Below are 14,220 nucleotides of genomic sequence, written 5' to 3'. Positions count from 1 at the left end.
TTTCGTCTTCTGAAAACGCACAATCATATCTCCATTAGTAATATTAGCAAGTTAACCTTTTCAAATGACACAACTTATACAAGCGCTTTAAAAAACATCCTCACCAATTTGATAGCGTAAACATGTCGAAAAGCGTCCCTTAGCCATTGAAGTTGCAATAGACAAAAGGCTAGCCCTTGTAGTCAATATATGATAAGGCATATGTTTCTTGTTTACACCATCACTCTAGCAAGGTCGACAATGTAATTCAAAAGAGAAAAAACAAAAAATCAAAAATAAAAATATTTTAACATGTTATGATGATATATTGCAAGTCGATGTTCAAGCATAGTCTTTTCTACATCATCATCATATGTCATTTATTTATTTATTTTTAACTGTATTGGATACAACACTCAACCTTATTTCTTTCCATTTTCTTTCATCTCTTTTCATAAATGGAACTCAAGAACACAATGTAAGTCACACAAACACAAAGTCACTTATTTTGAGTAATATCTTTTTGTTATCATTAAAGCGGCATTTATTATATCCATCATAATGTTAAAGCAATAAAATTATCAAATACTGAAATTTAAGCGCGTGCATGCTTTTGTTTGTCAATGAAATCAAAAATTAAAATTTTATATTATTAGACCATCGACCTTCCAAGTTTCACGCATGCAAAGCAATCAGGTAAGCGTATGGAATTATGGAGGATGATCAAGCATAGGGGACGATTCGAGACCATCTTCGAGGATTCTTTAAAATTTTGGTGGGGTGCTCGGATCTAGTAAAAAAATGTCCCTAAAATCATGTTTTTATTTATGTGATAGCTAATTTGACAAATTAACAATTGAGTTTCATTTTTAAAGCTTAATACAGACTGAATAAATAAAATAATAGACAAATTACTAGAATGTCCTATTAAAGAAACAAATGAAAGCTTTTTTTTTTCTAGCAAAACCTTGTTCAAATTAAAAAATCTTTTGAGCACAAAAACTTGATCACGCTAAGGCAAGATATCGTCACGAGGGAAATATAATTTTAATTATTGTAATTTAATTTTAAATTATACTCCGTACTAATTACCGTATATTATATTAATTTCCGATTTTGTTTTAATTTTAGACTTTGTTTAAATTTCTATCTTTGTATAATTTAAATAAATTCAAATATACTTTTTTTAATTGAATTAAATTGCCAATTAATAACACTAATATCTTCATGTATTGCACGCTTTTGCTCCATCGGAGAAGTCTTCCCGGTCACAAAGAGTATCCGTCGGCAAACTCTCAGTGATTGCCTTGATAATCACTCCGTAAAAAAGTTCCAACGTCCATATTACCGAGATACCTTTGCCAATTGGCACTCGAAAGTGATAACTTACAGTCTTTCACTAATGGATTTTCAACAATTATGTCTATATGTGACACTCATTCGTTAGTACTTCTAGTTTGTATCCAATCCAACAAACCATATAAATTTTCTTAAAGCATTTGGTTTGTTGGAATTTGATAACCCTTAATAGAATTACAAATCTGAATTATACCCCTTATATGTTTGGTTTGTTTAGAAATCTGATTCCATATGTGAACATGATAATTTTCTCAACCATATAAATCACGTTTTCAAGCAAATTTGACATTGTTTATATCTTTACATTTAAATTATTGGAAATTATAATCCATATACTTAGAATTTGATTCTTCTAATGAATAGCAAGTGAACTAACTCTGATCCGCTTGTTCATAAACGACATGACTTTGAGCGACCTTTTTCCAAGCCACGAATTGTTAAAATGTCTTAAAGACCTAGACCCAATCGACAAAAACCTAACCATCTTAATGGTTTTGACTGACTAGCTAGTTTGCCTCGTCTATGTTTCCACCGATAATGTATGTACTAAATCGCCTCATAATTCTTAATACACTACTGAAAGGTGTCCTCTTTCAAGTTTGACCAATTTAATGAAATTTCTTGAGCAAACAATCAACTATAATTTTAAAAACCGAGAGCCAAACTAGCATTGTTGTTGGACTTAAGTAGCGTTTGGTATGTAATAATGACATGCGGAATACAAGCACCAACCCACCACTATCGTCGTCGCCACCACCAGCTAAAATTAATGAAATTAATACAAAATTAAGTAGATTTTGACGGATTTAATGAATTCTACTAATTCCTCTCTCCTACCTTCATCCTCAATCCTTATAAATTACACACACAAACATACACATGAATTCAGAATTTTCCATTAATTTCTTCAACCATGGACGGCTTCTCCGCTAAAGCGCCTGAAAATCTGGTCAAATTTCTTCACTTTCTTCCTCATGTGGTTCATATAAACCACATGAGTGCGAATGCCATATTTTGTATTGATTTTCCTTTATTTTGACCGTCACCCGTATTCTTTATATCATTATTAATATGTCATTAACTGCAGGAATATGTGATTAAAGTGGCCACTAACAACAATCAAGATGAGAAAATAGTTAAAAACATGATTAAGACTCTTTCTGAATCAGGTTAAAATTCCTTGTCCTAGTGTATCCAATTTTGATTTCAGTACCATATATAATTTGAATTAACTATACGAATTGTTCATATTCTGTAACTCTTTTAGCGACCTATACCTTGAAAAAGAAAAAAGTAGACAACAACTACACATTAAAGGTGGCGGGATCCAATATTGACACAGAGTATGTTATTGGAGAACTTTGTAAATTGACCGTCGTTGGTACTATAAAGCTTGTAAAAGAACAAAAGGGAAAATGAGGAGAAGAAGCACTGAGTTTAGTCATTGTTTTCCTATTTACGTTCAAGCCAACTATAATATGAATTTCTAATGTCTTTTAGTTATTAAATTATCGGGTTAGAAACCCATGTATTCCATGAGATAATGAAAAAATAAAAGAATAAAATTTATGAAAGTCTAGATATACTTCTTATCATTGTGATACTTTGTCTTATAGACTTATATGTAAATGTAACCTCTCATTTGTAGGGCAACCATTTGCTTTCATCCATAGAACCATTGTATTTGCTTTTTTAGTTCACCCGTTTTACATAACCCGTGAACCATTTGCTTTCATCCATAGAACCATTGTATTTGCCAATTAACATTAGGTTGCAAGCCTCTAGCTGAAACATAGACTAAAAATCAAAACAAAACTAGCTCTTACTTAACAAAATCAAAACAATTGGATGACTAGCTAATTCAAAACAAAATATATATAAACACCTTAGATGTCTGCAACTGGTAGATTTTCCAGTGTAAATTACATGTATAAATACACAACACACTATTAAAAGGATTCTACCCAAAAAAGCAACATATTGATTTAAGCCACGTACAATAACCAACCGAAACACAAATTAATTTTATTTCATGTTTGGATCGTCAAGTATATGTTTTCCAGACATAAATACATGTTTGTTTCATTTATCGCAACTTGTTGCTCGCTTACCTGCCACTTCATTGTAAATCGTTTTGGTTGTTTTTAATTTATAAATCTAAGTTTACATCTAGCATGAAGCACCAGTGGTAGAATAGTATATCCTATCACGGTATAGACCCGAGTTCGATTCCCAACTGTTCAATATTTACAATGAACAACCAACGCTTGATGTGATGTGGCCGGGTCGTCACGTACAACGTTCCATTAATTGAACATACATAGCGCTTCTGAGCTTCATTTTCTAATGGTCTTTTAAAGACATTCTAGTCTTTCATATATACAAATGAAAAAAATTACGTCAGTTTTACGTTTCTATCTTATTTCATACTTATTTTATTTACTTACTCTAGCTTTTAGTTGGATCAATTTAGTTATCGATACACATTTGTTTGTAAATACAAAATGTAAAAGTTTTCAAAATTTTACACCGATGGATTCATATCCAATCTCCATAAACCCTTCATCCTTGATGTGTCCACATGCACATCAACTTCCACAACAACTTTCTGCAAGTGGAGATGAAACCATTAAAATAACATCAAAAACTAAATAATCAATAAAAATTAAACTAGTTGCTAATGCAGTGGCAATTACGTACGTGACAAGTGTATCGTGAATTACCAAATTAGCTCCAATTGACTTACTTCATATTATACAAAATAAGTCTAAAATGAATAACATTAATTGTTGGGTTTTCATGAAAAAAGTTAACAGATACTCATCCTTAAAATTATTAAAGTACAGTTGAGAATGAAGAAAATATAAACTAACAGTAAATATCAAGATAAGAATGATCACCAAATTAGTTTTTAAGGAGATTGAATTAATCACCAAATTAGAAAGAAATAAATAAATTGAGTTTTAGGGTGAATAATGAAGTAAACGTATACGGAGAGATCAGAGGTAGTTATTTATTCAAATCCACTTTCTTAATGTTAGTTTTAATTTAATGATATTAGACGGGTGCCCGCGCGATGTGGCGGGGAACAAAAATTATAGTAATCATGTAATAATGGTGGATGTTCAAGATTCGTTTGAAACCGTAAAAACGTTTGAACCAATCATCACTTTTGGTCAGCCGGTTTCCGAATGTTCAAACCATAGCAACCGGGTTGGTTTATGGTTTATACAGAAAATTGACCATATAAAACCGGACTGGACGGTAAACTTATTATTGAAGCTCAATGCGTGAAACCAAACCATTAGTAACGATTAAGTTTAAAGTTTCTACGGTTCAATTTTGGTTCTCAATGACAAAAAATCGAACAAACAGTTTGGCTCACGATATAACTTAGAAACCGTTAAAACCGAATTGTAACACCCATATGAAATATGTTAATTTTTTTATTTGAAAAATTATAACAATACCATACTCAAATTAAAGACAATGAAATGCTTATTTTTATGGTATAATTTTTTATAGAAAATATTAACGTATGTAAAAGTTATGGCTGTTGGAAAATCGTTGATAGGAAGTTATTTACAATTAAAATTAAAATGAATATATAGGTAAAGATAATGGTTCAATGTAGTACTATTTCTTAAATTTACAAAAGTTGCTTAAAGTTAAGGGGACAATGTTATAACTATTTCAAGACATATTTTTTAATGGACAAGTTTGTCCCTCTCTTACATGCTATATAAGGTGTATATTATGCATCAAAATTTGTAAATTCTTTAAAATTAAGGTGTCTTAATATGCACTCCTTTCATACCTTATATATGGTATAGATTGTGAAATTTGGACTATGTGTCTAAAACTATCCAATTTATGTCCAAAGTCAATAAATAATGGACTTGGGAGACTTCTTAATTAATTAGGTAGTACGTTATTCAAATACACTTTGTTGGATAAGTAAGGAATTAATTTGTATCTATCTTCGTGCGAAATTCATGAATACAATAGGAATAGGTACTAACTACAATGAGACTTCATTTAAAATTTTTAGTGATCTAAGATTTCAAGTCGTAATGTTCAAGAGATAGTTACGACAGTTAGGTCATCTCTAGTGGAGCATGCCCACAACCAAATCATCTAAAAAACTCCACTCACACCATTATATGTGGGCATTTTTGGACCACTTTGGGCGCACCCATAAGGGAAAAAACCAGTGAGCGGAGAAGGTCGATTTTTTTAATTTCTTAGCCAATCAAATCATTAGGCATCAGACTTTACTTTTTGTTTTTTTTCCTTTATTTATTTTCCTTGTGAAACTATTATGCACTTTAATGGGAATTAAGAGGCATTTTCCAAGTGAAACCTAAGTGACAGCAACGAGCCTTTTTTCATTTTTTAATGGAACTAATATGGATTCCCTTATGGTAATTAAGTATATCTTGGGTACTAGAAATTGTACTTCGGCAGCAATCCTACCTGCTGCCAAGTTCCAAAGCTGCTACCGACCTCTAGTTTTACTGTCAAACTTGAAAGTCGTTACCAACTTCATGTTTACCGGCCAAGAGCATCCCCCTTTATTTTGTAAAATATTATATAACATTATACTTATGCAAAAGGCTCGCTGATTTGCATTAGATACCAAAATCATCACAACTCTTTTTAGCTTCGATCTTCAGTTAACCTATCATGGCGAATGAACCTGAATCCAATTATAATGTTACAATCAAGGTGAACTATTTATTCAACACTACCTTGTACTCCCCAGTCGTTGAAAAGATTTACTTTAATCATCAACAACATACCTCTATTTATTCATCTTAAAACTTTAGATTTTGAATTTTCTTCACATTTTAATGATAAAGGATTGATTTTGGTGGGTGGGTGGGTGGGTGTTTTAGCTTAAAAAGAATCTTGGAGTTGGGATTTGAGTTTGACTTTTCATGTCAACTAGGTTAATTTTAAGCTGAAATTAATTAGATTAAACTTTTCTAAACTATTAAGGAAATATGATAACCTGGACTAGAATATAACAAAAACAAAATGCGGAAGAAAGTGGTGTGATATTTACTACAAATCCATAGCATATTTACATATAAAATGTAACAACAAGTTGACCTGGAAAGTCAAAATTGATAATAATTAATAAGAGTGCCCCTTTTGGTTGTCAACTTTGATCTATGCAGGATGCTAATGAAAACAATGTGGACCTTAGCATCTACAAAGGCAAAGTTTTACTTGTAGTCGATGTTCAAATTACACCGAGTTGAATCTTTGTGCAACACAGACGGACAAATTTGATTAAGACTTTGATTATTCGAATTAAGATTAGGTAGAAGACATTAAACACTTTGATAATGATTAATTAGTCGTCTTTGCTTACGCTTTTGTTAACTTCTGCTATGGTTATTGGTTTGATATGTTTGATTACAGGATCCGACTTTACTTTTGCAGTGTGTATTTTTATTATCTAAATACAATATAATCACATTTTAACCTGAGAAGAAGCAACGAGGCATACGGTGCAATTATATCTATATGTTATTATAGAGGTAGGGTACCAAAAAAACCCAAATACCCTTAAGGACTACCCGCGGGTCACTCAGGAGTCCCTCATAAGACACCCGCGGGGCATACAAGTCATCCGCACAATCATTTGAGGAAGAAACACTTCCATAGCACATGCGGAAGCATCATAGCACTCTCAAAAGTCATCCGCAAGAAGGAATACCCTTCCGCGTAAATGACCACGAGGTAATGCTCCGGGACAGCTGTCAATAACTAATTACCTTATAGAAGATTTACCGAAATGCTTTCTTGGGCAATACATGATCCTTCGGCCAATTAGCCAATAACACCTGGCAAGGTCGTTATAATCGTGCACATGGCCAATATTCTCCCATTAACCAATGATAAAGAGACACGTGTCCAGGTTGTTATACATGCACATGCAACGTATAAACTGAACCAATCACATAAGGACACGCGTCCAGACGGTTATGCAGGTATCTTCTTAAGGGACAGCTGGCCCAACCACCTTCCCACCCCCCTTAGGCTATAAATACCCTCTCAATCATCATGAGGTATTCATTCACTCCCACAGTACTCTCTCAATTTACTTAAGTGCTTATCTCCTACAGTACAGTACTTACTCTCACGCCGGAGGGTGGTTACGGGAAGACCCCCCCTCTTGTTCTTCTCGTAACGAGCTCATGGTGTCTGTTTTGCAGGTGTTCGTCACTGGACTTTAGGCAATTGGGTTCATATCGTTTGGCAGTTAACCGTATCCTACCCTGTTGACTCATTGGATCTAGGACCCATACTTGGGGAGTAGATCCGTGTTTCTTCATTGGCGCCATCCGTGTTTTTTGTTAGAACAATTTTTGTTTTCGAAGTTACAATATGAGCCAAATTCCTAAAGGGCCGACGGGGACCTCAGAGCAAACTCCACGTGTTACTAATCTAGAAACACGTGAAAGAGTAACGTCATTGTTCGCTCAGAATCTTACTCCTGATGAGCAAGTTGATGTTGTGACACCTAGAGGTTTTACTTTGGGTGGTTCATCAACTCGAAAGCATTTTACCCCACTGGCAGACGCTGTTCCAGTGGGTACGAGAAATGTAGTAACACCAGCTGGTACCCCTCCCAATGATCTAGGAGGAGTCACAGCTCAGATAGGTTCCAATTTGGGAGATCTTGGGCGAGTTATGAGAAATAATCTCCGGAATCACCTAGAATTGGACCTCAAGGAAAATTCAGGTGACTCAGCCCCGGAAAAAACTCATACAGCAAGCCATAGATCTAAAGAACTTTTGTCTCCAGATGAGTGGTACCGTATCCAACAAGAGAGTCTGGCCGCTGAATATGGACGAAGGGTACGGAATGAACGATTTCATGCCCGTACCCTGAGCTATGACGACCCTCCTAGGAGATATGTTTCTCCTCCGATAAGAGGAAGTCATATTCAGTACAGTTACCCAGAAGAACAATACCAGAAAGAAATTCCAAGGTTACGTCCTCGTTCCCGCGTAAATATGAGAGTACCGTCTTACGAAGAAGAACTAGACGGACACGACTCGACATATCATCCGGGAGATAGTTATTATAGCGGGGACAGCCGTTTTCTTCCATTTGGAGAGGCTAGTTACCCGCGATCGGCTATTCGCCACGCAGAATATTATAGCAACGCGGAACACGATTTCTCCAAACCATATCGTCCGGAATCATTTGCAGAAAAATCAAAGTTTATTCCGGCCATCGCGACAGCTCCGTTCCCGATAAACGCAAAAATACCAACATCCGTTGGGACATATAACGGGATGACGGACCCCAGTGATCATTTGCTGAGGTTCGAAGCAATTGGAGGAGTCAGTAGTTGGACTCTTCCATACTGGTGTCATATGTTCGCATTGACATTTACTAGAGATGCACGAGAATGGTTTGAAAAATTGCCTTGCGGACACATTAAGAGTTGGAAAGACTTCGTAGAAAAGTTTTCCCAACACTTTAGTCAACAAAAGAAACACACTCGTGACCCGTCTGAAATACTTGATGTGTAAGGCGAAATAATGAATCCATTGAGGATTTCTTTACCCGTTTCAATAATGAGAGCCTTAATATTGGCGGGGTTAGCGAAGACATGCTGAGGGGAGCATTCCGAAAAAATGTAAATAGTGACGCTCTGATTCGTACTCTAACCGGAAGAGATGGTATGCCCAAATCTTGGGACGAAATCATGACGTCAGCTAAGCTATTCGCAAGAACTGAGAAAACCTTGGGATCCGGCAGTCAAAAACAAGTGCCAAGAGTCGAATTCCAAACCCCAAGACCAAATCGACAGGCCAAGGGGCCAATTTAGTCTAGACTGCAACCAAGTACAGAAGCACCAAAGCAATTTGATGCGAGATCATTGATTAGCAACAAGAACAAACGTAACTTTCCCGCACGTTCTTCCAATAACAGTTGGACTCAGTTGTCAAAATCTCCATCAGAAATCCTCATGATAGAGAATCTGACTTTCCGTAAGCCTCAACCATTACCAAGGAAATCATTCCTTGCCAGTAATAAATGTTGTACGTACCATGATGACATAGGGCACAACACAAACGAATGTGTGGCCTTAAGAAATGAAATAGAGGCAACAGTAAAAAACGGAAAGTTAAACCATTTGGTCAAGAATGTAAGACCAGGGCTGGTAAACCTCCCGCAAAGGACAACCAGGGCCTAGCCAAAAGGCAAATAAAAGATCTGAACGTTCATATGATTCACGGAGGCCAGCAGACCAGCGGGAAGAGGAAAAAATTTGAGGACGAAGAGTGGAAAAATGAGCCAGTCATTTTTCCTCGTATCAAAGGAGGACCATGTAACAAAAACCCTTTAATAATTACTGCCTTATTCGGATACTACCGGTCACAATATGTGTTCTTCGACACCGGTAGTACGTCCGACATTATGTATGAACAGTGCTTTGAACAGCTTGAGGAAGAGGATAAAGAACGATTACGACCTATTCACGCACCCGTTTCTGGGTTTGGTGGGGAAATAATGCACCCGCGGGGTGTCATTACTTTCCCGGTCACACTTAGTGATGGAGTTCACTCAAGAACTGAAGAGGTTGAATTCTTAGTTTTACCGGCAACCTCTAAACATGATATTATCCTCGGATGAGAGGCTATTGGTGACTTCAATGCCCATCCGTCCACAGCTCATGGAGCAGTAGGGGTCCCGACCCGCACTGCGTAGTAATAATCCATGTTAACCGACATTGCCACACAACTGAAAGTTCAAGGCCGAACAAAGTTTCCAAACAAAACCAGAGGACTGAACCGGAGAAATGGGTTCTCAACAAGAAATTTCCCGATCAAACCATAGTAATTGGTCCGGCTATCTCTGAAATCGTCCGAACTTTTCTGAAACAATTATTGACTAAGAATATCGACATTTTCGCATGGCAACCCGCGGACATGACAGGAGTCCCGCGGAACATTTCAGAGCACAAGGTGAAGGTGAATCCGTTGATCACCCCAATTGTGCAAAAGAAGCGAAAAATGGGCCCCGAACAGACAAAAGCCATGAACGAGCAAGTGCAAGACCTTCTTCACGCCGAAATCATCCGAGAAATCAAGTACACAACATGGGTGGCTAACCCGGTGATGGTCCCAAAAAGTAATGTAACATGGAGGATGTGTATAGATTACAAAGATCTAAACAAGACATGTCCGAAAGATTGTTACCCACTTCCGGAAATTGACTTAAAGGTAGATGCTGTGGCCCCATTCAAATTCAAGTGCTTCCTCGATGCCTACAAAGGGTATCACTAGATTCATATGACGGCTGGTGTCGAGGATAAGACAGCGTTCCACACTGACCAGGGCACATTCTACTACAGAATGATGCCTTTCGGATTAAAAAACGCGGGGGCCACGTATCAAAGGCTAATGGATCAAGTCTTCAAAGGTCAGATAAGTCGAAACCTCGAAGTTTAGATGGATGATTTAGTGATCAAAAGCATCGAAGAAGATCAAATGCTGAGGGACATAGAGGAAACTTTCGAAACACTGAGAAGTATCAACATGAAACTCAATCCAGCAAAGTGTTCCTTCGAGATGGAGGAAGGGAAGTTCCTCGGGGTAATCATTACAGGCACGGGTTTCAAGGCTAATACAGACAAGATACAAGCAGTAGCCCGCATGCCATCCCCCGCATCCCTCAAAGAAGTCCAAACACTTAACGGGAGATTGGTAGCATTAAATAGGTTTTTGGCAAATCACGCTGCTAAATATTATCCGTTCATTTCAACTCTGAGAAATTGCCTCAAAAAGGCACAATTCAGATGGACTCCGGAAGCCGAGAAAACATTCCAAGAAGTCAAGAAGTGTTTAATGGAACTACCCACGTTAACTGCTCCACACGCAGGTGAACCATTAACACTATATTTGTCGGCATCCGACATTGCTGTGGGGGTTGTCCTATTGACGGATAGGAAAAATGTCCAAACTCCAATTTATTACGTCAGTAGAACATTATTGGACCCGGAAACAAGATATTCGATGTTGGAAAAGCTGGTACTGACACTGATCTATGCCGCCAGACGACTCCGCAGATATTTCCAGGGTCATCCCATAAATGTGTTAACCGGGTACAAACTCAAGAACGTGCTGAGTAAGCTTGAATTGTCCGGTCGGCTAGCAAAGTGGGCCATAGAATTGAACACTCAATCGAATATAAACCAAGACCGGCAATCAAAGGACAAGTGCTGGCGGACTTTGTCACAGAAGTTCCGCAACACAAAGAACAAGAGTGTTTGATTGAACAACAACCCCAAGCACCTCCGGAACAAGGACAAATTTGGTCATTGTTTACGGACGGAGCCTCGAGCAATGAAGGATGTGGTGCGGGCCTAAGGCTAGTCAATCCCGATGGATATGAATTTAAATACGCCATCAAATTGGACTTCAAAGTACCAACAACGAGGCGGAGTATGAAGCCTTCTTGGCAGGCTTGCGGATAGCGAAAAAGCTTGGGGTGAGACACTTGGAAGCACGCGTGGATTCTATGCTAATCGCGGGATAAATAAATGGAACATATGAAAGCCAAAAACGATGTCATGGCTTCTTATTTGTCACAAGCGAGGGTCTTGATTCGCCAATTTACCTCCTTCAACGTCATTCACATTAAAAGGAGTGAAAACAAATCGGCGGACGCTCTTAGCAAGTTAGCTTCAACAAATTTTGAGCATTTTGCCAAAGATATTCGTGTAGAAGTCTTAACCATCCATCCGTTCCCCAGAATCAAGTCTTGGTAATTCAAACAGGCGTCGAATCATGGATGACGCCAATTAAAGCTTACCTATCTTCCGGAGCGCTTCCAGCTGGGAAAGCTGAAGCTCGGAAAATCAAACACAAAGCTTTGAATTACCAATTGACTGATGGTATCTTGTACCGAAGATCATTTCTTGGTCCGCTGTTACGTTGTGTGGACGCGGAAGACGCAAATTACCTCATTTGGAAAATTCATGAAGGTATTTGTGGACTTCATGCGGGTCCAAGAATGACAGTTGCAAAAATCATGAACGCAGGGTATTACTGGCCTGGAATGCATTTAGACGCTGTGCAAGAAATCAGAATGTGCGATTCTTGCCAGCGTCATGCCCCAAATACCTTGCGTCCAAAGAATGAACTGATTCCAGTAACATCTGCCTGACCGTTCCAGAAGTGGGCTATCGACATCATGGGACCTTTCCCAGAAGCCCCGGGACGAGTCAAGTTCCCGATAGTGGCTATTGATTACTTCACCAAGTGGGTAGAAGCCAAACCAGTCGCCTCAATAACGGCATCAAGTGTTAAGAAATTCCTTTTGGAATTCATCATCTGCCGGTTTGGTCTCCCGCAACAGTTGGTAAGTGACAATGGGACCCAATTTGCTGATAGCGGATTACAAGAATGGTTAAGAGAACTTCAGGTAACCCAAGTTTTCACATCTGTAGCTCACCCACAAGCAAATGGTCAGGTCGAAAGGACCAACAGAACTATCAAGGAAGGAATTAAGGCGAGGTTGGGTACTAAACGGACCGGTTGGGTTGACGAGTTACCCCATGTACTCTGGACCTTCCGCACCCAGAAAAACTCTAATAATTTAGAAACGCCGTTTAGCCTAACTTACGGCACTGAAGCCATGATCCCAGCAGAAATCGGGATCCCATCCGCGAGGGTTCTGTTAATCAACGAAAATGATTGCGAACTCCGGATGAATCTCGATTTGCTCGAAGAAAGACGAGAATTAGCATCGATTCGCGAGCACAATTACAAAAGACAGCTTCAAAAATACTATAATTCGCGGGTTCAAGAATGCAAATTCGATGCGGGAGACTTTGTCTTCCGCAACAACGAGGCATCCGGACAGGAGCCTCCGGGCAAGTTAGCCCCAACTTGGGAAGGACCTTACAGAATCAAACAAGTATTAACCAAAGGTGCCTACAAGCTGGGGAAATTAGACGGGACTGAGATTCCTCGGACATGGAATGCAGCACAACTAAAGAAATGATACATGTAGTGCTCCTATTTGTCTTTTATTTTCGGCCTGTGCGCCCACATAGTACAGTAATTGTGTAATTTCTTTTTCTAAGAAGGCTTATGCCCAATATATGAGAAATGTCCAGTCAATTCCATGTTATTTTGTTAAGTTGTAATCTTTTATTGACAAAACCGAAGTTCCGGATAGGTACTTATATTATAGTGCATAAGACAAAGTGCACAGGGAGAAACACAAAGACTTCTTATTATTGATCAAAAGGGATTACAAAATAGGAAGGAAAGTACATTTATGGGGCGACATTTTCGCCTCCCGCATTATCTTCGGCTCCTTCGTTTTCTTCTTCCTCAAGATCCAGCAACTCCTTTAGTTGCTCAATGGCATCATCCTTATCTGCAAGCTCCGATATATGATCAGAGAGGGAGAATTTCAGAGTGTTATAATCCTTGGTTTTCTCGATAAGGATGGAAGCGGTATCCACACCAGCCAAGACATACTCCTCCGGCACTTTACCTTCGGAAGCAAAATTATAGCCTTCCTCAAAACCCATTTGCCGGCCTGCTTGTTCGGAAGCACGGAAGAGTATTGCGACACAGTTCCCAAGGTCGTCACTATTCCGAACATCAGTAATAACCTGTTGAAGTCAAAAAGCTCTGTATGAACACATACACGTGTAAATGAATTATGGCAACAAAAGATTTAGTACCTTGGGAATTGCCGTCGACAGAAGCCATTTCTTGTCCGCCTGAGCTCGGATAAGATCCATCTTATGATTTGCACACTCCAGCGCTTGGTCTCGACTCTTAGCATTAAGGTCGGATAAACGCTTGTCCTTGGTTGCTGAGTTGGCTTGA

The 14,220-nt window shown here is 38.2% G+C and overlaps 1 protein-coding gene across 1 annotated transcript; it reads left to right on the top strand.

The window, feature by feature from the left end:
- The first annotated feature begins 12,163 nt into the window (after window positions 1–12,163).
- LOC143537412 (uncharacterized) lies at window positions 12,164–12,538 on the top strand. The gene has a single exon (XM_077031189.1). It carries the CDS (start codon window positions 12,164–12,166, stop codon window positions 12,536–12,538), a length of 375 nt encoding a protein of 124 aa, XP_076887304.1.
- The last annotated feature ends 1,682 nt before the right edge of the window (window positions 12,539–14,220 follow it).

This window comes from Bidens hawaiensis, unplaced genomic scaffold (assembly GCF_021521415.1).
Source record: "Bidens hawaiensis isolate Kalapana, Puna unplaced genomic scaffold, B.hawaiensis_p1.1 tig00011186_1, whole genome shotgun sequence".
NCBI lineage: Eukaryota > Viridiplantae > Streptophyta > Magnoliopsida > Asterales > Asteraceae > Bidens > Bidens hawaiensis.
The sequence above is the reverse complement of the archived record's forward strand: the minus strand, read 5'-3'. Positions and strand labels throughout refer to the sequence as shown.

What these genes read in the sequence shown, in the direction of transcription:
- LOC143537412 (XM_077031189.1), top strand. Translation starts at nt 12,164, where the DNA reads ATGACGCCAATTAAAGCTTACCTATCTTCCGGAGCGCTTCCAGCTGGG.